At 46.8% G+C, this 23,039-nt stretch overlaps 4 protein-coding genes, 1 non-coding gene and 1 pseudogene across 7 annotated transcripts; 1 reads left to right on the plus strand and 5 right to left on the minus strand.

Moving 5' to 3' along the window:
- Positions 1–237: 237 nt before the first annotated feature.
- Positions 238–8,082, minus strand: LOC136514889 (uncharacterized). Its single transcript, XM_066508602.1, has 3 exons — positions 7,449–8,082; positions 841–972; positions 238–712 (listed from the first exon to the last, which is right to left on the minus strand). The coding sequence occupies exons 1-3, from the start codon at positions 7,981–7,983 to the stop codon at positions 621–623; spliced, it is 759 nt and encodes a 252-aa protein (XP_066364699.1). The 5' UTR covers positions 7,984–8,082; the 3' UTR covers positions 238–620.
- Positions 8,083–8,619: 537 nt separating this feature from the next.
- On the minus strand, positions 8,620–12,175 carry LOC136516593 (F-box/LRR-repeat protein At3g59190-like). The gene is made up of 5 exons (XM_066510029.1): positions 11,888–12,175; positions 10,885–11,803; positions 10,529–10,690; positions 10,290–10,443; positions 8,620–9,028 (listed from the first exon to the last, which is right to left on the minus strand). The coding sequence occupies exons 1-5, from the start codon at positions 12,076–12,078 to the stop codon at positions 9,012–9,014; spliced, it is 1,443 nt and encodes a 480-aa protein (XP_066366126.1). The 5' UTR covers positions 12,079–12,175; the 3' UTR covers positions 8,620–9,011.
- A 24-nt stretch (positions 12,176–12,199) lies between these two features.
- On the plus strand, positions 12,200–15,521 carry LOC136516592 (serine/threonine-protein kinase STN8, chloroplastic-like). The gene is made up of 4 exons (XM_066510028.1): positions 12,200–13,132; positions 13,953–14,126; positions 14,441–14,845; positions 14,938–15,521. The coding sequence occupies exons 1-4, from the start codon at positions 12,317–12,319 to the stop codon at positions 15,283–15,285; spliced, it is 1,743 nt and encodes a 580-aa protein (XP_066366125.1). The 5' UTR covers positions 12,200–12,316; the 3' UTR covers positions 15,286–15,521.
- TRNAI-AAU (transfer RNA isoleucine (anticodon AAU)) lies at positions 14,325–14,398 on the minus strand. Its single transcript has one exon. It is a non-coding gene; the product is annotated as a tRNA-Ile (tRNA).
- LOC136516594 (thioredoxin H5-like) lies at positions 15,469–18,206 on the minus strand. 3 transcript variants are annotated; one of them, XM_066510032.1, is made up of 6 exons: positions 18,148–18,197; positions 17,630–18,081; positions 16,603–16,661; positions 16,285–16,398; positions 15,996–16,118; positions 15,469–15,880 (listed from the first exon to the last, which is right to left on the minus strand). In XM_066510032.1, the coding sequence occupies exons 3-6, from the start codon at positions 16,618–16,620 to the stop codon at positions 15,743–15,745; spliced, it is 393 nt and encodes a 130-aa protein (XP_066366129.1). In that variant the 5' UTR covers positions 16,621–16,661; positions 17,630–18,081; positions 18,148–18,197; the 3' UTR covers positions 15,469–15,742. The 3 variants fall into 3 exon arrangements, with proteins under 3 accessions (XP_066366129.1, XP_066366128.1, XP_066366130.1); XM_066510031.1 differs by having other exon boundaries at positions 17,630–18,206; XM_066510033.1 differs by lacking the exons at positions 17,630–18,081; positions 18,148–18,197 and having other exon boundaries at positions 16,603–16,887.
- A 559-nt stretch (positions 18,207–18,765) lies between these two features.
- Positions 18,766–22,648, minus strand: LOC136515098 (uncharacterized; annotated as a pseudogene).
- Between the last annotated feature and the right edge of the window lie 391 nt (positions 22,649–23,039).

Genomic DNA, 23,039 nt, shown 5'->3' on the forward strand with positions numbered 1-23,039 from the left:
ACGACGATAACACGTAAGCACATTTACAATGTTACAGTGTAATTACATCTAAAATCTTGAATAGATTATAAAAATCATTAGAATTCTCATGAAAATAGTACACATCAAATATTTTTTTTATATATCACGAGCGGACAAATAAAATTAGTACAAATGACCCGAAGACGTGCCTGTGTGTCAAGGGCCATGCTTGGTCGAAGAAAAAATTATCGTGTCATACCAGATGTGGCTCGCGTGTCTAGAGAGCACGACATGAAGCGGCTAATAGGCAAAAGCACGAGAGGGCCGGCTCAAGTCCCACCTCTAGCCCTGGTACGTTAAAAAAAAGAGAGACAAAAACGCACTCCGGTTTGACCCAAGAAAAAAAACAGAATGACTACCAGCGATTAACCACCTTCAATTAAGCTAGTTAATAAGCCATAAGCATCTAGCCATAGCAGCATCAACAAAGACCTAACTAGAACATGGGACAGAACTAAATTGTTCATCATCAGACTCGGATAGAGCCCAGTGGAAGCGTCAGTACTCTCTACTCAGCACTCGGAAGACCCGCCCAGGATCAGAGTCCCACACGCAGGCGGCAGGCAGCTCGCGGTGATCTGATCTCTCGCACAGCCCAGCTAGTGGAATCGGAACTCCGTCGCCAGCGACCAGACCTGTGCTTGGCCATTTGTTGCAGCAATATACAGAGCGAGCCCATCGCCCTGCGGACCTGCGTTGCATCAACCAAGTAACCAACCAGTGCACGATAGATAAATTGTTAGTCAGATCCGATCGCCGCGTTTGCTGCTTCCGATCACCGCGTGCAAGAAAGAAATTGCGCAGAGACGGTGGAGGTACCTGCTTCCGCCATGTTCCCGAAGAGGGTCTCTGCCAGCAGGTAGCAGCCCACGAGAAAGCACGCGAGGACCACGACTGTGACCGCTCCAATGGCTGCCAGAACGAACGACATGATGGATTGTGCCTTCCTCCCTGCGGTGCGGGCATTTCAGTTTTCAGTGGAAGATGTCAGCTTCCTTATAAAACCAAGAGCTTTTTTTTAATTTTAACCCTTTTTTGAATGTAATTTTAAATCTAACACCTCCGATTTTTTTTAAACTAACACTTTTGGCCACGCCTATTTTCCTGGCGCGGCCAAATGTCTGTGCCGCGCCATGCATGGTGGCGCGGCACAGGGCTGATGTGGCGGCGACCAGGAGCGCTGATCTTTGACGGAGCAGGGCCTGCCGCGCCAGCAATCTTGGCGCGACAGTGCCGCGCTAGTGGTCATGGCGCGTCTGGGCCAAATAAAACCCCGCGGCCAAGCCCCCGGCCGCACGTACCACTGCCCGCCCACGCCGCCAGCCAGCCGACGAGCCCCGCCGCCGGCCATCGCCCGCCTCCAGCGCCCGCGCCCACCCGCGCCCTCGCAGCACCCGCGCCGGCCGCGCCACGAACCCCGGCGCGTCAAGGCCGCCCGCTCATAAGGTACCTTCCTCTCGGTTTAATGTTATTATGATTATTATTATTTTAGGATAATTAGTTTGTGATATACGTATGTAGTTTTTAGGTTTTAGGTTAGGATTTTGGGTTTAGTGATTGATTAGGTATTTATTATTTAGCTAGTAGTTATTTATTTAGTTAGGAATTGTAGCGATGCGGTAGTCACTGCTAGATTCGGTTATTATTTAGTTTATAGTTAGTTATTTAGTTATGGATTGTAGCGAGCCGGTCGAGGGCTCGTATTCCATTTGAACGTTTCAATCGTGGGTTCATCCCGCCGTGGCCGTAACGCTGAGCGTAACTGGCTCCCACGCTTCTTGGTTGGCTTTATCGTACTACGATCTCTAGCCTCTATCCACGTCCCTAGCACATGACCATCGGGCTTTATCTCTTTTGCACGCTTGTTTATCCTAGCCTTGTGCCGATTTATTTTGGGTTAGAGTGAATATTTTACTTTGCAATGCTATATAATGTTAATTTGAATTTTGTTAATTTGAGTACTCTAACGCTTTGTTTATCAATCTGCAACAGGATGGCCCATCCTACGCAGCACCCGTTGTACCCCCATTCTTGAGGTAGAGTACGACGACTAGCACCGAGCACATATCTTGAGTGACAACGACGCAGAGGTGGCCTTGCCTCTTTTGAGACCCCGTACGCACACCAGGGCACACCAGTGGAACGAGCGTTACGCGTCGTACATACGGCGTGCCGGCTTTCTTGAGCTTGTACGTGTTGTCAATCACGGTCTTCCGCTCCTTGACCCAGCACTACTTACCGCAGCTGTAGACAGGTGCGAGTGCATTCTTTATACGTAAACTTTCTTGTAACAAATTTAAGGCAACTAACAGTCGTTCTATTCTTATAACAGGTGGAGGTCTGAGACCCACACGTTCCACCTACCTTGTGGCGAGATGACCTTGACGTTGCAGGACGTGAAGGCTATTTTAGGTCTTCGGTTGGGGGGACTTCCAGTGACAGGGATAGTTGACAACGATCACTGGAGGGAGCTGGTGGCTCAGTTTACTGGCTTTCTTCCACCAGACGACGAGGCTTCCAAGAAAAATAAGTGAAAAATTCAAGCATATTTAATATTTGCATCACTTTCCTGCAGCCATCAGGTCTCATTTTCTTTGATAAATTTCAGAAAAACTTCTGGTGTTTCGTCGTCCTGGATCACGGAGCGCTTTGATTACTTGGACCCATAGGCTGAGGAAGCTCAGATCGACAGGTTCGCTCGAGTGTGGCTCTGGCACTTTCTTGGTGCTTTTCCTCTTTCCAGATACCTCGAGCAACACCATCAGCTGGATCTTCCTTGACATACTACGCCAGCCGTGGGAGAACATAGCGGCGTACAGCTGGGGCAGCGCTGTCCTGGCATGGACGTATCGATAGCTATGCGTTGCCTGTCATCGCACCTCAGGGTATGCGAACCTTGGAGGTTGCTCGTACCTACTCCAGGTTTGGTGTTGGGAACGATGACCCGTTGAGAGACCCCTTAATATGGGTTTACCGGTAAGTACTTGGGTTCATTATATTCTTCGATATGGCTACATATAATGAGTTTAGTAATGGCTAATTCATTATCGTGTTTAATGCAGCAATGGAACAGGCAGAATACACTCCCTACTGAAAGGTCCTAATATGGCTAGAGGGGGGTGAATAGCCTATTTAAAAATCTATAAATCAACTAGAGCAATTTGATTAGTATGACAAATAGCGTAATGCAAACTTGTTCTAGCTCTACAAGGGTTGCAAGCCACCTATCCAACAATTCTAGTTGCAATGAATACTTAGGCACACAAACTTGCTATGTAATTACTCACTAAGAGCTCTCAACCTTGCTACTCTAAAGAGCTCAACTAGATGAATGTAAATAATAAAGCAAGCTCTCAATTCTAATTACACTAAAGAGCTTGTATCAACTAGTTTGCAAGAATGTAAATGAGTGAGTAGAGTGATTATACCGACGTGTAGGGGATGAGCCAATCACAAGATGAATATATAGCCAATCAGCGGGAGAATGCCAAAGAAGAGAGACAATCGATTTTCACCCGAGGTTCACGTGCTTGCCAACACGCTACGTCCCCGTTGTGTCGACCAACACTTGGTGGTTCGGCGGCTAAGAGGTGTTTCACAAACCTCGTCCACACGATTGGACACCGCAAGAACCGACCCACAAGTGAGGTAACTCAATGACACGAGCAATTTACTAGAGTTACCTTTCGGCACTCCGCCGGGGAAGGTACAACTCCCCTTACAATCACCAAAGGCGGCCACGAACAATCACCAACTCGTGCCGATCCTTCACCGCTGCTCCAACCGTCTAGGTGGTGGCAACCACCAAGAGAAACAAGCGAAATCCGCAGCGCAACAAGAATACCAAGTGCCTCTAGATGCAATCACTCAAGCAATGCACTTGGATTCTCTCCCAATCTCACAATGATGATGGATCAATGATGGAGATAAGTGGGAGGGCTTTGGCTAAGCTCACAAGGTTGTTATGTCAATGAAAATGTGTAAGAGTTCTTCTTTGAGCCAGCCATGGGGCTATAAATAGAGCCCCCATCAAATAGAACCGTTATACCCCTTCACTGGGCAAAACACGCTCTGACCGGACGCTCCGGTCATACTGACCGGACGCTGGCCATCAGCGTCCGGTCGCCCGATGGACGCCACGCGTCAACGGCTTCAAACGTTGTTCGTCAGATTTCAACGGCTACGAAGCTGACCGGACGCTCCGATAAAACTGACCGGACGCTGAAGCCCCAGCGTCCGGTCGTTTCCAGTAAGCTCCCCGAGGCATGTTTTTTCGACCGGACGTGTCCGGTCCACCTTGACCGGACGCAGACCAGCGTCCCGTGCTCAACCCTAGCGATTGTGCCGTCTGACAGCTCGACCGGACGCAGCCCTTCAGCATCCGGTCGCTGAGTGACCCAGCGCCCGGTCAGTAGACCGACGCCAGCATCATTTCGACCAACTCCATTTCAACTCTAACTACTTCACCCTTACTCAAATGTGCCAACCACCAAGAATTTTGCATCCGGTGCAATAGAAAATAGACATTTCATTTTCCCAAAAGCACCTTGTGCACATGTGTTAGCATATTTTCACAAATATTATCAAGGGTGTTAGCACTCCACTAGATCCTAAATGCATATGCAATGAGTTAGAGCATCTAGTGGCACTTTGATAACCGTATTCCGATACGAGTTTCACTCCTCTTAATAGTACGGCTATCTATCCTAAATGTGATCACACTCACTAAGTGTCTTGATCACTAAAACAAAATGACTCCTACATTTTATACCTTTGCCTTGAGCCTTTTGTTTTTCTCTTTCTTCTTTTCCAAGTTCAAACATTTGATCATCACCATGCTATCACCATTATCATGATCTTCGTCATTGCTTCATCACTTGGAGTAGTGCTACCTATCTCATAATCATCTTGATAAACTAGGTTAGCACTTAGGGTTTCATCAATTAACCAAAACCAAACTAGAGCTTTCACCTACAACTTTGTTTATCTGGACGGAATCAGAGTTAGTTAGAGGGAATGCGAGGCGCAAGTACAGGAAGTACACGGATGGTCTCGACGTCCTGACACAGCACCAGGTTACGCTCTTTTTACTATCATACATGTGTCTTGTTCGATCTACACTATATCACAGCCTAACTCAATTACGAAATGTTCAGGTGCATTGGTGTCCTTGAGATGCTCCGGAGTTCCAGAACTATCTCAGTCCTGTCACTAGGGACGAGTCAGAGGAGTATCGCTGCAACGTCCCTCTTATTTTCTTCCACGTGATCGAGATTCACTTCCTGTCAGGGTCTGCAGACAGTTTGGAAGAATGATAGGCTGCCCACCACCGCTTTACTCCACCAACCAAGTATTGCAGGGTGCGTTATCGATTAATAATAGAGCTACAATCCAGAGGTATGTGTGGTAGAACTAACATCGTTTTGTTGTAGGTATGACCGCAGAAAGAGGTACAAGACCAAGGATTGACGTGTGACACACAGCGCGCACATCCACTTGTGGAAGACTAGGGAATGGCAGCCGGTCCATGCGGGTCCTCCACACGAGCAGCACACCTTCGACGAGTACCTGCTCTAGCTTCACATTTCTACGAGGACACATATCAAGCCCTCGTACACGGAGGATGCGATTGACGAGGACTCCGAGGAAGATATGATCGAAGATGTGTACGACGTTGCCACTAGAGAGGACACACAACTATAGAGAGCCCCGCTACAAAGATACGTGGTAAGATACTTGAATGGTACAATTTATTATCCATTTGGTATTAATTATGTATACTAAAACTGTTTAACCGCGTTTCTGAACCCAAGCGACACAATTGTCGAGGCTGTCCAACGAAGCAGCGTACCGGCTTCACGAGTCTAGAGGGCAGGGGTCAGACGTTCTCGAGGCTTTTGTGGAGGTAAACATAAACTAGTCCGTTTCGAAATTATTTCTTTAGCGTATATGCGTTTGTGAAATACGCTAACTTTAACGTCTATTTATGTAGAAGGTGGAGAAGAGCTGCAGGAAGCTAGCTCAAAAGTCGGGTGGTACGTCTTCAGCCTCTTTGAGGACACCAGCCGGCTCTTCTCAGCCGGTGACAGGTGTCACTTCCACAGTGCGTACACCACCACATTATAGCGCTGGGAAGGACCCTGCAATCGAGGACGATGATGACGACGACGACGAGTGGGAAGATTGGCCGTAGGACGAGATCGGCATGTCTCAGCTAGGTGGTGCCCCGCTTGGCACCCAAGGAGCATCACAGGTACTAACAAAGGTAGTTTCTTTAAATACATAGGCTACATGAACTAACGATCACAAAGAATTCTAAGTAATCGTGCATATCACATACTTGCAGGGTACGATCCATACGCACCGACGACGCGACCACACCGACGTTGGATACACTCTCAATGTGTTGCCAACAAATCCGAAGAGACATAGACGTCCGAGGAATCCTTACACTCTTGGATCTTAGTTTGTTAGGTCCAACTATTATTGGGGTCCAAAAATTGCAGGCTTATTTGGTTATGTTATGTCGAACTTAAGTCAAACTTATGTGACAGCTTGTCAACTTATGTTATTTGCTTCATATTCGTTTCAATGCGTCGTGACATCACTGCTTGTGAGATTAAGTAGCAACTAGTTCAAAAAACGGCAGTCCCGGGGTATCTCGACACCGGTGGCCGGTGTCTTACGCGAGGGGTCGAGGAAGCCGGGGTCCATGGTCGCGTCGTCGCCGATCCTACAATATGGAGTCAAAAGGCCAAATAAATAAGTTCCCTTAAAAAATATTCGTTTCAATCCGATCCAATTTTTCGTAATCCATTAGTTAACATGGTGGTTAACCGTATTATGAAAGATGAAAAAAATATCAATTGCCTTATCAATTTCTCTATTCGGCCTTGAAAAAATTTAACAAAATATAGAAACAAATTCACTATTCATTTTACGTCAAACAATACTTACAATAACTCCCACCATAGGCGCGACGCGTTCCGATTAAACCGTCCAGGTACCGCCAGGTTGGCGGCGGGCGCGGCGGGCAGGCTTGCTGCTCGGGCTGGCATGACTGGCCGTGGGGTTTTATTTGGCCCAGACGCGCCATGACCCCTGGCGCGGCAGGCCCTGCCCCGTCAGCGGTCAGCGCTCCTGGTCGCCGCCACGTCAGCCCTGTGCCGCGCCACCATGCATGGCGCGGCACAGACATTTGGCCGCACCAGGGCAATAGGCGCGGCCAAAAATGTTAGTTTAAAAAAATCGGAGATGTTAGATTTAAAATTACATTAAAAAGGGTTAAAATTAAAAAAAATCAAAATCAATCAGAGCAGGCACTGACGATGCGTTCTCACTCCTCAGGAGTCAGGAGTTCTAGTGTCGAAATCGCAGTACGCTCGTGACATTATGTACCGAACGAGGTAGTAGTAGAGATGACTCACAGAGCGATGGCCCCTTGGGCTGAGCAAGGGCCATGGTCAGGTCGGCGAGCGTCTGCTCCAAGCCGTCGGTGTACGAGGAAGCGACGTCGCCGGCGTAGTACGCCAGGAGGCAGCCGTGGCTCCATACGCCCGCGCGGCGGGTGTCGTTGGCGCAGCCCTCGCTGGCTGCCGCGACGGCGGCCCGGAGGCACGCGTGGCAGTCCGACGCGTCGGCGACGCCGCCGAAGCCGAACCCGAAGCAGAGGCCGAGGGCGTGCGCGCGGTCGCGCCCGGGGTCCGGCTGGGAGCGCAGCGCGGCGAACCCCTCGGCTGCCGCCGCCGCGGCGGAGGGGAGCGCGGCGAGCAGCGGGGCGAGGCTGGCGCGGAACGCGGTGGCGTTGCCCGTGGCGGACGCCGGCGGGGCGCAACCGATCAGCGGAGCAAAGCAGCCGCCTCCTCCTACCTGGTCGGAGCCGCCGGTACCGGAGCAGCCCGTCGGGACGAGGAGGAGGAGGAGGAGCATGACGAATGGTACCGTTGCCGCGGGGAGCGCCATGGCTGGGTGCCTGGGCGCGAGGCGAGCTGACCCTTTTGCGCCGCCCGGTGACGGTGGTCGGTGGCTTTGGGGTTTTTCGAGCCGGCGTGGGGGGGAGGGGGAAATGGGAGAGCTCTAGCAAGACGATCGGGCAGAGCGCGTACGCGGACGTGTCGGCTTCGCCTCGTCTTGCACCTGGCCTAGCCCGGAGACCCGGACGCGATGAGGCCCGGCCTACGCGACCGCGACGCGCGGAATGATGGGAGCTCGAAATGGGTGTGGCAAAGGCACTGCTCACGGCTCGGGCCCTAGCCTTGTTCGGGCAACTGGGATGGTGATGTTTTCGCGCCTTTTACTTTTGCCGTGGCTTTGACGGGAGGTCGGGAGACGGGAGGAGCGAGTGCGTGCGGTGCGAGCAAGCCGTCGCTATTTTCAGACGCACGATCTGACCTCTGCCCGTTTTTCGTTCCTGGAACTGGAATGGGGTTTTGCAGCACGGATCGGATCCAGTCGAGCACGCGCTACTAGTGCTCGCAATGGCAAGCACACAGGGTTCAGAGTTGCCGTGCATGCAAGCACAAGCTTGTCCGTGTCCACCATCATATGCGTCTCCCATAATCCGAGTGGTTGAAAATACGTACAACAGTGATTGTTATTGCGCGGTAAACGTACCGTAGCTGAAATCACAACGTCCAGGCTCGGCCACAGTAGCAGTACTTCGCTGATGAGCCTGTCGTACACTGGAGGCACGTTAAAGGGTCCACATTGCTGACCACATCAGCAGGTACCAAAAGATGTAAAGAAATACTGCGACATGATAAACCAGTTTCCAGCCTCCGACGACAATGATGATCTAAAGTTTTAAGTCGGACTAGTGGTTCTGACGTTCTAAACAAGTTATATGTTGCCAATTCTAGACAGGACTACAGGAGTATCGCTGCCTGGAACTCGATGAAGGTAACATGGCCAAACCATATTTCGAGCCAATACATTCCCAAGTAATCGAGAGAGGAATAGTAGATCCAGTGGCACCACTTGTTTCCCCCGCCCTACTCGAAACTGAAACCTGTGAAAAAACAGAAAGGTCCAAAATAACTAAGTTGGCTACAGAAAATTCAAAGCAGATCGTCTGAGCCCCATTCGCTTCGCTGAAAAAACAAGCCGAAACACTGTTCTGGCTGATTTGTTGTGAGAGAAAAACAATGTTTCGGCTAAAAAAAACAAGCTGAAAAGTACGGATTATAAGAGACAAAAGGAACTAAAATATAATACGCCAGAACAGACTTCAGCGCATAGGAAAATTCACTTGAATTTGAATAGCATGCATCGTAACCTAACAAGTAACAACTCCAATGTCCTGATATGCTATATGAAGTTATTAACATGAAGGTGATCGAACAATGTCTTCCAATGATTGTTTGATATGTAGCTTTTTTTCACTATGATATCCAAGCATCTGGCTATGTTGACCACCAAAGTTTTCTAATTGCGTAAGAGCTTGAAGTCTTAAGACAACAGTCAAGGTTTTCAATCATATGAGAGCCAACAAGCAGGCAAAGGGGGGACATTAAAATGGACATGGAGATGGTAATGATGGCAGCCTTTCGAGATACGGACAAGGACAAAGAATAGAAGTTTAAGTCAAACTGTTTAACTTGTCAAAGTACATGTTGTAAACCTTTAAAGCTGTGAAAAGAGCAGGTACCAAACATGAAAAATGAAAATAAATTATGATAGACACTAAAAGTTTGTAGAGATACCATGCTAATGTATATGACTAAATATATAACTTAAGGGAGTGACTAAATGCATAATCAAATGACGCACACAAAGGTTGGTGATCCATGAAGTAACACGCATATGTTAGGGCCCAGGCCCATATATCATAGAGAGAATGAGTGGCATTAACGGATTCAGTTCTTGAGAATGCCATTCCGGAATCCAACCCCCCCCCCCCCCCCCCCCCTCCACACACACACACCAAAAAAAAAGTGTATGTAGAACCATTGCAATGGATATTAGCTACTATATATGAATATAAGAACTGGTAATGGATACCTCAGGCCATACGAGCAGGTAACTGGGCATGCACACTAAGCCTCCAAAGAACAAGGTGAGGCAAGGGGGACAATAAGAAATCATATTGCAATATTGCTAAATACAGAAATTTGTGCTACTGTTCAGAACTAATCAGCAAGCTAACTTATGTTCATAACTAGGGTAACTAATCAATTGAATTATTTGTGCTTCTTTCTTTCAAGCTTATGAACGAGGAGCCAAAACTTTAGGAATACGAAGAAACTTAATAGAGTTGCTAGTTAGCTTACGAATGTTGAATGTAGACAGGAGCTTCAAAACTCTGTAAACTTTCTTGTCAACCACTTCACATTTCACCACTACTATCTTAAGGTGTTCTGAGATTGCATCTGTTTTCTGTGCTGGAATGTAGCTTCCTTTCATTTCCATTTTATGCTGAGATCCCTGTAGTAAACAATCATTTCACTAGGATCAACCGATGATGTATAATAACTAAAAAAGCAACAATTGTCAATTCAAAAATGCATACCTTTAAAAAATGTTCAATAGTGAGCTTCTCTAGAAGTGGCGAGTTCTTGAGAATGCAAGTTATGGCGTCCAAATCAAGAGCTACACCCCAATAGTCACTGAGTAACAGTGTCTTCAATTTGCTAAATGTAGGACACCGTTTCAAATCCATCCTGAAAATAAACTGAATGAAATGCAAACACAAAAGGCTAATTAATTGGTAATTCCATTTATCTAAGCAATTATCAATGTGAATGCAGTTATTTTAATTGAAAACTACAAATAGTAGTGATGCATAAGAAAAAACTGTCTAAGCGCATTTATTAATGTGGGCTAATTATGATTTAAGAATGAGTTCAAGACAAAAGTCTCACATACCGTGTTGGATTCAGACATCAATGCTAAGTTAGTTGTTTTTGATAAACCTTCCAAAAGAATGGAGCTGCTGTTACTGTGTATGATACCATGACAGCTGCTACAATCCCCTGAGTCACAATTATCACAGCTGTCTACATTGTTCTCGCCAATTCTGATAGATGCATCCACTAATGATGGCATGCTCTCAAGCACTGGAGTCTTAGACCAATTGTCATCTAGCAGCAGCGAAACCAGAGAGGGAGCATGAATACGTGTGCGGAAGCTTTCACTGAATGCACAATTAGTGAGACTTAGGTGTTTGAGGGATTCAGATGAGATCTTGTTGACAACAGTCAAATCACAGTTCTCAATCTCTAGTTGTTCCAGTGCTGGACAGTCAGATAAGATAAGGAAATTTTTCTCAAATGCTACACCAGAAAGCTCTAGCTGCATTAAGTGCCTGGAGACGAGATGCATGTAATTTAGACCAAACCAATTTTCAGATGGCATTACCAACCGGAGGACTCGAGCCTGGCACCGTACAGCATGCCGAAACCAGAGGTTCACACGAAGAGGACAGCCTGCAGATAATATATCGACCATAACATAATCTGTGAACCTGAGCTCGCATGTTTCTAGAGGTGCGATTCCGCGGAGGAGGAGGAGATGGTCCACGAACTCCCGGAGCTTCTCCATGTCGTCCTCGTATCCATTGCTAGTGATGCGCAGGCCCGTCGCGAACATCCAGAGGTCCAGCCAGCGCCGGGCGAGCACGCACGACCGCACGGCGTCTCGCGCGGGAAGGAAACCGAGGATGTGTTGAAGGACACCGTCTGGCAAGGACTCTATGCTGCTGTCACCGCTCTCAATTGGCGCTATCCTGCCCCTTTTCCCTCTTCTCCCCGGAGACATTCTATCGAACAGGCGGCGGGCGTCGGCGCTGTGGGACGAGATATAGAGTTAAGGGGGATGGATGGGTATGTTTCAATATGGAGGCCTCAGCGCTCGCAGGTGACCAACTCACCTCGCCGCCTGCAGCTGGGGAGAACGAAGCAGAGGCAGTGGTGGCGGACCACAGGAGGAGATGAAGGGGGAAGTCCTCTTGGCTCTTGCTAGGTTTTCGCCCTTTGTAATTTTTGTTGGGGGAATTTTGCTTGCTCTCTGCTCCGAGACCGAGGATGGAACAGATGAACGGCGTGCTATCAGGCCCAGCATCCTTTATCCCAAGGCCCAAGATATACACTATTCGTTTCGTCGGCCCATCATTCATTTGGATAACAAACGATACAAGCTGCTGCCTGCCACGTAGCACACCTCGCAGCCTCTGCTCCCTACTCCACACGCGCGCCCTCCTGTGTGTCTCACTGTCTCCCCTGTCCCCTCTGGTCCTCTCCCTCTCCCGCTTGCTCGGCTGCCTTCGACTCCCCCATGGGATGAGAGCGCCTTCGTCGCCATGGCCGCCTCCCTCCTGCCCCCCGCAGCCACCCTCGTCAAGAAGTACCCAACTCTCCTCCACCCGTTCGGCGTCAAGCCACACGCCCAGAGGCTGATCTTCAGGTGCGGCGCCACCAGCAGCGATGGTGCGGACGATGTCTGGGCGTCCTTAGTGGACGAGCTCAAGAGGTCGCTGCAGCAGGCGGACCCGTCCGACACGGTGACCAGCAACGCCGGCGCGGGTGTCACACCGAATGACCTCGTCACCGCGCTGCCACTGGAACCCTCCACCACCGGACCGGCGGTGGGAGACGCGACTAATGCCGCCGCCGGGGCGGTGAACGAGCTCCTGGGCGTGGACGCGTCCAGCGTGGCTACCAGCAGCGATGCTGGCGCGGCCGCCATCGCCGACGGTATCCTGAGCGAGCTGCTGCACCTGGACGCGTCCAACCCGGTGGCGCGCGCGGCGGGCGGCGCGCTGTCTCGCCTGGACGCGCTCACGTCGGGGCTGTCGGACGCGCAGCGGTGGGCGCTGTTCGGGTTCCTGGCCGCGACGTGGCTGTACCTGACGGCCCGGCCCGGGGTGCTGAGCGGCGCCGTGGACACGTACGTGCTGGCGCCGCTGCAGCTGGCGCTGGACAGCGTGCTGGGCCGGCGGAGCCTCAAGATGAGCGACTTCGTCGTCGGCGAGCGCATCGGGGAGGGATCCTTCGGGGTGGTGTACGCCGGCGCCGTGGTGCCGAAGAACGGCGCTGTCGTGGAGGAGCGGTCGGGCAGGGCCAGGACGAGCCTCCAGAACGACGACAGGTACAAGGAGAAGGTCATACTCAAGAAGGTACGTAAGCTGCGTGAAGCCCAGTTGCGAAATTGCTGTGATGTGGTACCGAGTGAAATAGCGACCCTGATCGATGTGTTTTTAGATGAAGGAAAATAATATGGCCTCTACATTTACGCATATTTCAGAATCTGTAGCCTTCCGGCTATAGAAAGAAAAATTCAGAAGAGCTACATGGGAAAGACTAAAGCAACTAAAAATCTCCATAACAGAGACTTGCAACTTTTTACATCTCATCTTCAAAACATCTCTCTCCTCTTCTTTAAAAAGCAGCGACCAACTTCTTATCCAACATGTTTCCTGAAAATAACTTGCATGAAAGAATTAATTGTAGTTCTATTAAAACTCACATAATTTCTACTCAACCAAATAGCCCAGCATAGAGCAGTCGCACCAACTAAAATTTGGATTTTTAGGCTTGTTAGAAAACCCATTGAGCCAAGTACCAACATATTGGATACACCAGAAGGTGGTTGAATGCCAAAAGTGATGAAAATGATATTCTAAATGAACCTAGCCACCATATGGCAAAAAAAAAAGTGTTGTATGGTTTCATCAGTATTGCAAAAACAACATTTGGGGCTACCTTGTCAACGTCTTTTAACTAAATTATCTTTTGTTAGGATAACCCTTTTTTTGTAAATAAAGGAAAATCTTTATCTTAAGAGAAACTCTTAGTCTCCATAGATCACACTCCATTGGCAGAGTGTTGTCCTGAATCAGTGAACTGTGAAAACACCATTCTTGTACAAATCTCATCTAAAAATATCTTCATTCTCATTGAAACTAATCGATGTGTGTGTGGTTCGATCATGTTCAGATCAAGATGTTGACGGTGGGGGCGAAGGAGTGTGGGGACTATGAAGAGTGGTTCAACTACCGCGTGGCCAGGGCGGCGCCGGAGTCGTGCGCCGACTTCCTCGGGAGCTTCATCGCCGACAAGAACAAGGCAGAGTTCGTCAAAGGCGGCAAGTGGCTCGTCTGGAAGTTTGAGGTTTTTGCATTTGGTCTTTTGACATTTTGATGAGCTTAACTGTTTTTGCCCAAAAAAGATCCCAACTTTGTGTTACGAGTTCAGGATCCGATCCCCATAGGATCAATGAACTCAATTGGGTGAATTTTAAAAAAAAACGAAAAGACAAAACCAACAGCATGAATTTTTTTTAAAAGTTCGAAAACAAAAGTAACACACTGGCCCATGCAGGTCTCGAACCTGCGACCTTCGCGTTATTAGCACGACGCTCTAACCAACTGAGCTAATAGGCCATACATGTTTGAGCTTATCTAATACTTTTATTGTCATTACAGGGCAACAGAACGTTGGCCAATTACATGAGTGACCGCGGGTTCCCGTCCAACCTGGAGCGGCTCATGTTCGGGCGCGTGCTGCAGGGTCTCGGCACGCTGGAGCGCGACGCGCTCGTGGTAAAGCAGGTGATGCGGCAGCTGATCACATCGCTGAAGCGCATCCACGCCACGGGCATCGTGCACCGCGACATCAAGCCGTCCAACCTCGTCGTCACCCGCCGCGGGCAGGTGAAGCTCATCGACTTCGGAGCCGCTACCGACCTCCGCATCGGCAAGAACTACGTGCCCGACCGCACCCTGCTCGACCCGGACTACTGCCCGCCGGAGCTCTACGTGCTCCCCGAGGAGACGCCCGAACCCCCGCCGGAGCCCATCGCCGCCATCCTCTCCCCGATCCTCTGGCAGGTGACAGACACTTCTCCTCGCGTCCAGACTTAGCGTTGCCGCTGTCTGTGACCAGCCACTGACAGCAGCAGCCATCTCCGCGTTTCTTGCAGCTGAACAGCCCGGACCTGTTCGACATGTACTCGGCGGGGATAGTGCTGATGCAGATGGCCATACCGACGCTGCGGACACAGTCGGGGCTCAAGAACTTCAACGCCGAGCTCAGGTCCGCCGGCTACGACCTCAACAGGTGGCGGCAGAGCGCGCGGCGGAGACCCGACCTGCAGATCCTGGACCTCGACTCTGGCCGAGGCTGGGACCTCGCCACCAAGCTCATCTCGGAGAGGGGTCCCAACGGCGGGGGCCGCCTCTCTGCCGCGGCCGCATTGCGGCACCCATATTTTCTCCTGGGTGGCGACCAGGCCGCGGCGGTACTGTCCAAGTTCTCGCTCAGCAAATAGAATCCATCCATGGCTCATGGATGGGTACCTACAGGATATATACAGTTATGCACATTGGATCCTCCGATCGATTCATCATCGGTGTACATTGCGCATTGTTGAATCCTTGGCATACCAGTGGACAGCAATGGCACTGGCATTTTTCCTGTAAAACCAATCGTGGGAGGCATCAAGAGGGAGTCATCTGGTAACTGATGTTACAACTTCTTGTTCTGTATATGGGATTGTTTGAACAATGTGGTGCAGAGTTTCAGACACTAGCTAACCTTACATTATTCTAGACAGAAATCCTACTTCCTTTGGTCAGTTCCTCGAACCTATGCAGATGCAGACACTCCCAGAGAGAGTTCATCAACTGGCTGCAAAATTCTGATCTGTTGCGGTTTTCAGCCAATCAGATGTTTGGGCGTGCTCGTTCTGATCCTATACTGACAGACAAATTGGCCATGGATCACCTCTACTGGCACTGGCAGTATGGATCGAACTTCTTCTGGAGATCTTCCTGGTTGCCCCCAACCAGCTTGTCAATCTCCTTCTTGTCTCTCATGAAGATGAACGTTGGAGTTGCACGTACATCGAATTGCGTGACCAATTCCTGGAGAACCATTGGAAGGTGGTATTAACTTCAGATCTTCTTTTTGTTCTATGCACAAAGTAAAAAAATATATGAAGAATGAAATCAGTGGCTGGAATTTTGAATATGGATGTACCGGCAGTTCGTCTACGTCAATGGAGACGAAAACAAGATCAGAATGCTTCAAAGAAAGCTCGGCGTATACTGGAGCAGCATTCCTGCATGGTCCACACCAAGTTGCACTGAATTTTACCACAACCTGTACGCATGGACATGTCAACATACATGGTTAACCTGATGAAACAGCTGAAGGAATCATGTAACGGACAGCCAAATGCGCCTGCAAACAGCTCATAGCTATCCGGGCAAACTCCTTATGCCCTGATTCACAGCGTTTGTTATTACTACTCATCTTGGGTACTTACTGTTTGCCCAAGTTCATTCGCTTCCTCCAATTTCTGTTCCCAACACTTTAGATCGGGTATGATAGTCACTTTTCCAGAGCTGTAGTCCAGATGTTCCTCATCATCTACGGCACTCTGCAAACAGAAAATTTAAGATCAGAAACCTACTGGCTACTGGCTACTGCTGCAAATGGCTAATCTATAGCATGATTATTATATTGTTTTTAGCAAAACAATGTATCAAGTATGTATACGCAAGAAGATCAAACGAAACAGAATGGCAATGCATGACACGGCGAGCAAAACAAAATTGTAATGGAGTTAGAGGAGATGATTTACGCTTCCACAGCACCCCATCGGCTCAAGGTAATTCGTCAGGATATCCAGACCCCTGGACTCTGCTCATGGAAATAAAAGATCAGTAATTGCGTCAATGACATAACCCAAGAAAAGGAAGATGGTGCCACCCTGATGGATGCTTGCGATCAGTGCCTCAGTGGGCATGCATAGTTGGAGGAAATATGCTGATTAGATAGTAGTATGATACAAACTAAACCCATCAAAGTTTGATTATTTTTAAGATTAACATATTGTTGCCACCTATAGACAAACTTAAAAAACAAATAGCATTCCATCACCACCTCATCCTTCACAAGCTAATAATTAGTACAAGCGCAAAGAATGTGATTCATTAAAACAAATTTATGGGAATAAACTTATGATGCACCATCTCATCCAAAGATGAGGTGCTTCCACAAACCAAGCACTTACAACAACTTTCAGCTAGACGCGCTTACAACACTTTCAGCTCCGCCAGTTGAGAGTGACATTTTACTAAAGTGGATGAGCAACGGCACATTTTCATCCTCTCCCACCCTACAATAGTTTCTTCTTCGATCACTCTTTCGGTCACTTGTATTAAGTTTTCTCTTTCTTCTTTATGAAATGCACATGTTCTCGAAAACATGGAAGGTAAATTGCACTTCAGCATTTCAATTGATGATTAAAGAGATAATGGTCGATTAGGAGAATCATACAAATGAGTTCGTTTGATTACGAAAAGTGACGCATGAAGACAAAAAAAACATGGAAGGAGCAAACAAAACAAGCATTGAGGCCAGGGCGGCGAATGCTCAACAACTTGACCCAATAGGATGCAAGAATCCAGCACCGTTTGGAGAACAAAAAAAATTAAGAGTAGAAACTTGTATCAATCATTTTGCTGGCCATTTCAACAATGTAGGAAATATAGATTCTGGCTAGAACACGGCGCAGTAGCATCATTGTTTCCCCCATCCCACGCCATGACAGCAATGGCATGTAACGTAATCGACTTTCATTGTTTGGAAGAGAAATCGGCACGTACCTCTGCAGAAGGCCAAGGAATTAATGTAGCAAACGTGGACGGCGGTTTCCGTTTCGTTCCCGAACGCCGCAGCAGGGGAGGCCGGTCGCGCGGCGTGATGCGGCTGCGGAGGACCGAGGACGGCACCCCGGCGCGGCGGGGGCGGCAGGGAGCGAGGGGGCTAGGGGAGGGAACGAGCCACCGCCATTACCGGGGCAAGCTCCCTGATAACCGTGGCGGTACGTTGACAGAAATGCCCTTCTCGGTAATAGCAAGCTAGCCGTCAAAATAGGGGCGGGTGCGAGTGCGATCATCAGAACGTTTCGAATGGTCTGGCATTGACATGGGAGCATCTGTTTGGACGAGTAGGGGACGGACGGAGATGGGATGGACCGTCCTGCATCCGAATATTCGCCTCATATGCGGGGCCAGCCCGCCCCAAAGTCCAAAACCACGGGATGGAGTCGTCCCTCCTGAACATAACATAGTAGCAGAAGATGCGGAAACAGTAGCTAAGAAGAAAACATTTTTCCACGTACATCATTTGAGGATTAACCTCGGATGGCTTCACAGTAATCATCCATTGCTTGACTGAACATACTTCCTTTCATGCTACTTTGGCAACGAAGGGTGACTAACCCAGAGAAGAAAACTGAGGGGGAGGGATTTTTCTGCACATGCTAATCCCCTCTCCACCCGGAGGGAGAGATTTCACGTGGGGGGTTATTTTCATGTGGCTGTTTGGAAGCATGCAGTTGCAAGGGGAGATGGATGATGGGATCGAACAGCTCCAGCCCAAACAAAGCGGTCAGATGAGCATGCATACATGGATCAGTCCTTCCTGATGGCTCACAGGCTTCTGTGCTGTGCATCTATCATGCTCAGGATTCCAGGAATAAAGTCTTGGCTTATTTGATAACTTCACTATAGATATAGTATAGAAACGACTTAAAAAATAAGAAAAATAAAAAAAAAACTAAGAAAAAGAAAATAATATAAGAAAGCCACTATATATCAACGCTAGCATCGCATAATGATAAAAAAACCTCAGGAATGAGTCTGTTTACATAAAATTACATAGGTATTTCAAACTAAAATCAAGTCTTTGCGTAGCTACATAGAAGCCAGAAATATTCAATAATCATTACAAAATTTGACCACACTCCACTTGTCTCAAAACATGCATTTCTTCCACCAAAACCTCTGCAAATAACATAAAACGAAAATGGTGAGTTCTTGTAACAGATTTGGCTTTTTCCAACAAGTTTGTATATGAATGAATCATATATAAAAAGAAGTTTAAAGAATAAAGCCGCACTAACACATGCAGAGGCAGTTCAGCTCGGACCAACTAGTGGAGGCTTCTTTCTTTTCTTTTATCATACACAAACATGGAATGGAATCGAAAGTTCGTTACAGGCTACACCTGTCACTCTGTCAGCTGAGTTTCTTGCAGTGTAATACATGCAAGAAGTGAAACATCTCAACACCTTACTTCCTGAATACTTCCAGAAACTCAGCTGTAGTATGAACATGCTTGTGTTTATAAACAATGAAAATGAACATGCTTGACCATCGTCAGATCATATTCCATAAAAAACCACATATCAAGTAAAGTTCTCGGGTCAATGCTTGTGTAGCAACACAATTGTACCTTACCACAGGAGATCAATACCTTACTAACAATTAGTTGGTTAGATCTTAGTTATTGCCATATAGGCTTAGCAGAATTATCGCCATATAGGCTTAGCAACTAGAGGAGCAAGTGAGGTTCTAAGTGCTCAGTTGATGTGAAGTTTAAATTGGCCTATTGTCATACTTCAATAGTACAGTAAGGACAACAAGAGATGGCTTATTGTCAATTCTCTGCTGCAACAAAACAAAACAAGGCAGCGGCAGGTTATCTTACAGCCACAATAAGCAAATTACAAATGTGGAAAAGTTGTCGGCACACATGCAAATTAGACTAGACAAAAATGTTCTTCAAGGATCAGTCACTGAAAACTGTTGTTGATCAGAAAAATAATTGAACAATTGCAAGTGTACTAGATATCTGGATTAAATCACAAGTGTATGCATTCGTTTTGTTAGAACAGGATTGACAAGAAAAACTACAGCCAAATTGTCTAAAGTAAAGCCAAAGGAATATGACCCACTATGCTTAATAAGGCCAGATGACCCAACTCAACTGCACATGCATGCTGTCAATCTTCATTCAGACAGCGCAGTATTACACACACAAATTTGGACATAGTTTTGTATCTATATATATGCCTGCCACACAAATCAATATGATTCTAGAGTTCTAGTCATCCTAGCAGTAGCAAGCAGCTAGCTAGAACCAGGGCATACACTGAACTCAAACAACAACCCCTTTTCATAATTGTCCCTACATAAGATGTAAAGAAATTATTGCTTCCTCTTAAAAAAGGAAATTATTGTTGGACAGCCCATCAACAATATTTGGGAGAATGAGGACCGATCATTCAAAGTTCAGCCTTCTTAAAGGTTTATTAAAGGTGAGCTGTGCATTAATTTGTCCAGTAAAGCTCATACTTTTCATAGCTATAATTAAACGCTCCAAGTTGTGTTAAAATTATTATGTAATAATCACATTGGAGCCATATCAATTTTCACATTGGAGCCATATCAATTTTCAGATAGAAGGGCAAATTCAAATAATATACCTGATATCTTCTCAATTCAAACATTGTCTCTGCCAATATTGCCTCCACCAACATTGCCTCCATAGATAGCACTGCAAGTAAGCACAAGGAAAAGCATTAGCAGCTAAGTCATACCAAAGTAAACTAATCCAGTGGCAGCCAAGCATTACCTAATCTGCTCTTTGAGCCAAATCAAACGAACATTTTTGTTTTTCATTTTCATGAATACCTCCCTGTCAATCTCAGATTTGAAGATATTCATAGCATACGCCTTCTCCACATCAGTAAGTTCCATTGCATCCACTTCATCGAGACACTTGTCGACTGAAAATGCTTCGTCTTGTTTCTTCTTTTCATTCAGAGCTTCCATGGTTTTATTTGTTTGCATCTTCTTAAACTGCACAAAACCATCAATAGCAGCACCAATATGACTTTGCTTACGCTTTCTCCCACCACTCGTTCCTTGCACAGAATCTTAATTGGAAGGTGCAGACTGAGCTTCATTGCGTGCACTTGAGACGTCTAGCCCATCAAAAGTAGCACCTGAACTTGTGCTATCAGACACTGCAATAGGAGCAACTAGAGCAGTAGGAGCAGCTGGAGCAGCAATAGGAACAAGAGGAGCAGGCTACAAGTGCTCAGTTGATGTGAAGTTTAGATCTCCTGTAGCAACACTTCCTATGCAAAAAAATAGGAAGAGTTACTACTTTTACTAGAAACTGATGGGTGGGCGAAAATTAGGAACACTTCCTATGGTTTAAATCTTGTCTAAACAAGAAAAAATAAAGTATAGGATTTGTTGATTTGTATGAGCCTGTGCAAGAATCTGAGCTATTGAGGAAGGAACTTAGTGTGTAGTTGTTAATACAACTTATTTTTGGAGTTGTGCTCTAGTTCCTTTGATTACTAGGACTTTCTATCGTGAAATTATGATGTATTTGTCGGTTCTGTTATGCTCAAGAATCGAACCCCTGCCATTTTTGCACTTCGACAATGTTCTGATTTTATCATTCCCAAGGTGATGATTTGGTTCAAGGAAATGAGTTGGTTGTTTCTGAGGTAACAACCCCTCCTACTACTGGAACCAGACGTAGGAGAAAGAAGTCCTTGGTATGGGAGCACTTCACTATTGAAGCCATCGTGGGTGGGGCCACAAGGGCTTGTTGCAAGCTCTGCAAGCAAACCTTTGCTTACAACTCTAGTTCAAAGATTGCTGGGACTAGTCATCTCAAGAGGCACATCACCTTGGGCTCTTGTCCTAAGATAAAGAATCAAGAGCAGAGGCTGGCACTGCCTTCAACTGGAGGGACTGACAATGATGGTGAGGGAACTATAGAGCGGCCAACCAAGAGACGCTACAGATATACTGGTTATGCAAATGCTGATCTAACACTATAGTGCTCAGTTGATGTGAACTATAGATCTCCTTATTTCTTTCTTTCTTTTTTTAACGGTGTGCCTTTGCAGCATATAGGAAAGCAAAGCAAAGGCGAGAAAAAAAAAGCAGAGAGAGATCGCTCGCTACGTTTAGAGAGTGGGCGAGTGAGGCTGTGAGAGTGACTAATAAAGACTAACTCTTCCTGTTCAAGTGCAGGCATACTATAACTTAAACTGAAAGCAGTGCACAGTCATACTATCAAGTTAGATGGTGCTTTACTCTCAAGTAGAACAATAAGGCTACATAACCATAGAGAGAAGTTTCAAATAACATACCAGCATACAATGACGTACAGTCTCCATATAAAGGAAACGGCTTCTTCTGGAACCTAGCCATTTTTTCATTATCCTATTTAATACCAAGACAACAGCATAGTTAGTACTTGCAACCAGAATATGGCAACAATTTTTTGGTTCAGTGAAAAAATCTTACATTTATCAGTTTCTTCTATTTTTCCGGTTCCACAATGTCCATGGCCAATGAGTCATTCCAACCAACACCACTATCCTTTAACGCTACATGTATCACCTTCCAGCTACCCTTTAGCTCCTTTTCCTTCTCTTGCAGCTGCTGCTTTGTGAAGCGTGCTAAAGGATACATTTGGGTAAACTTCTCTAAGATACTTCTCCAACCCTCTCCACTCCATCCATTCTGACCCCTGAACAAGAGGATGTTCACGTGGTCCCTCATAATGTCAACAAGCCCTTTCTCATATCTAGAGTTCCATGTAGCCCTTGCCTTCGACATTGCTGCAAGAAATAATTACAGAAATACATAACTCATAAAATATTATAGAATGTATTAAAGAATTTATTACAGAATATTGCATCATACAGAAATACATAACTCATAACATATTATAGAATGTATTGGAGAATTTATTACAGAATGTTGCATCACATAATGTATTACAAAAATACATAACTCATAACTCATAAATTACATTCCAAACACTACTATCCTACACATTGTAGGCAGCCCACATCTGATGGACTATCTGGTCTCGTAGGGTATTTCCATGGTTTGATTCCATCTCACTTGGGTAGTTAGTGTCTCCCTCTGGCATGTCGATATAATTTGATGGGTTGATATTATCAGGTAGGATGTCTAGCCACTCTTCACTCCTATTCAACCCTCTAATGATGTTGTGAAACACAGCAGCAGCTGCTGGAATCATAACTTGAGATTCAATTGGGTAATGTGTCCCCACTTTCAGAATTGGAAACCACTTTTTGAGAACCCCAAAGGCCCTCTCAATGTGATTTCAAAGAATCGCATGCCGATGATTAAATAATTCCTTGTAGTTGGCATATGCATTCCCCTCTGG

Source organism: Miscanthus floridulus, chromosome 17 (genome assembly GCF_019320115.1).
Source record: "Miscanthus floridulus cultivar M001 chromosome 17, ASM1932011v1, whole genome shotgun sequence".
Classification (NCBI taxonomy): domain Eukaryota; kingdom Viridiplantae; phylum Streptophyta; class Magnoliopsida; order Poales; family Poaceae; genus Miscanthus; species Miscanthus floridulus.

What these genes read in the sequence shown, in the direction of transcription:
- LOC136514889 (XM_066508602.1), bottom strand. Translation starts at nt 7,983, where the DNA reads ATGGCGCTCCCCGCGGCAACGGTACCATTCGTCATGCTCCTCCTCCTC. An exon ending in GCCCAAGGGGCCATCGCTCT is followed by an intron (nt 973 to 7,448) that starts GTGAGTCATCTC and finishes CCCGCACCGCAG; the next exon opens with GGAGGAAGGCACAATCCATC. An exon ending in CGGGAACATGGCGGAAGCAG is followed by an intron (nt 713 to 840) that starts GTACCTCCACCG and finishes GATGCAACGCAG; the next exon opens with GTCCGCAGGGCGATGGGCTC.
- LOC136516593 (XM_066510029.1), bottom strand. Translation starts at nt 12,078, where the DNA reads ATGCTGGGCCTGATAGCACGCCGTTCATCTGTTCCATCCTCGGTCTCG. An exon ending in CCCCAGCTGCAGGCGGCGAG is followed by an intron (nt 11,804 to 11,887) that starts GTGAGTTGGTCA and finishes CTCGTCCCACAG; the next exon opens with CGCCGACGCCCGCCGCCTGT. An exon ending in CTATTGAACATTTTTTAAAG is followed by an intron (nt 10,444 to 10,528) that starts GTATGCATTTTT and finishes TGTTTACTACAG; the next exon opens with GGATCTCAGCATAAAATGGA.
- LOC136516594 (XM_066510031.1), bottom strand. An exon ending in CGAATGAACTTGGGCAAACA is followed by an intron (nt 16,119 to 16,284) that starts GTAAGTACCCAA and finishes CCATGCGTACAG; the next exon opens with GTTGTGGTAAAATTCAGTGC. An exon ending in TTGACGTAGACGAACTGCCG is followed by an intron (nt 15,881 to 15,995) that starts GTACATCCATAT and finishes ATGGTTCTCCAG; the next exon opens with GAATTGGTCACGCAATTCGA.
- LOC136516592 (XM_066510028.1), top strand. Translation starts at nt 12,317, where the DNA reads ATGGCCGCCTCCCTCCTGCCCCCCGCAGCCACCCTCGTCAAGAAGTAC. An exon ending in AGAAGGTCATACTCAAGAAG is followed by an intron (nt 13,133 to 13,952) that starts GTACGTAAGCTG and finishes GATCATGTTCAG; the next exon opens with ATCAAGATGTTGACGGTGGG. An exon ending in GGCTCGTCTGGAAGTTTGAG is followed by an intron (nt 14,127 to 14,440) that starts GTTTTTGCATTT and finishes TTGTCATTACAG; the next exon opens with GGCAACAGAACGTTGGCCAA.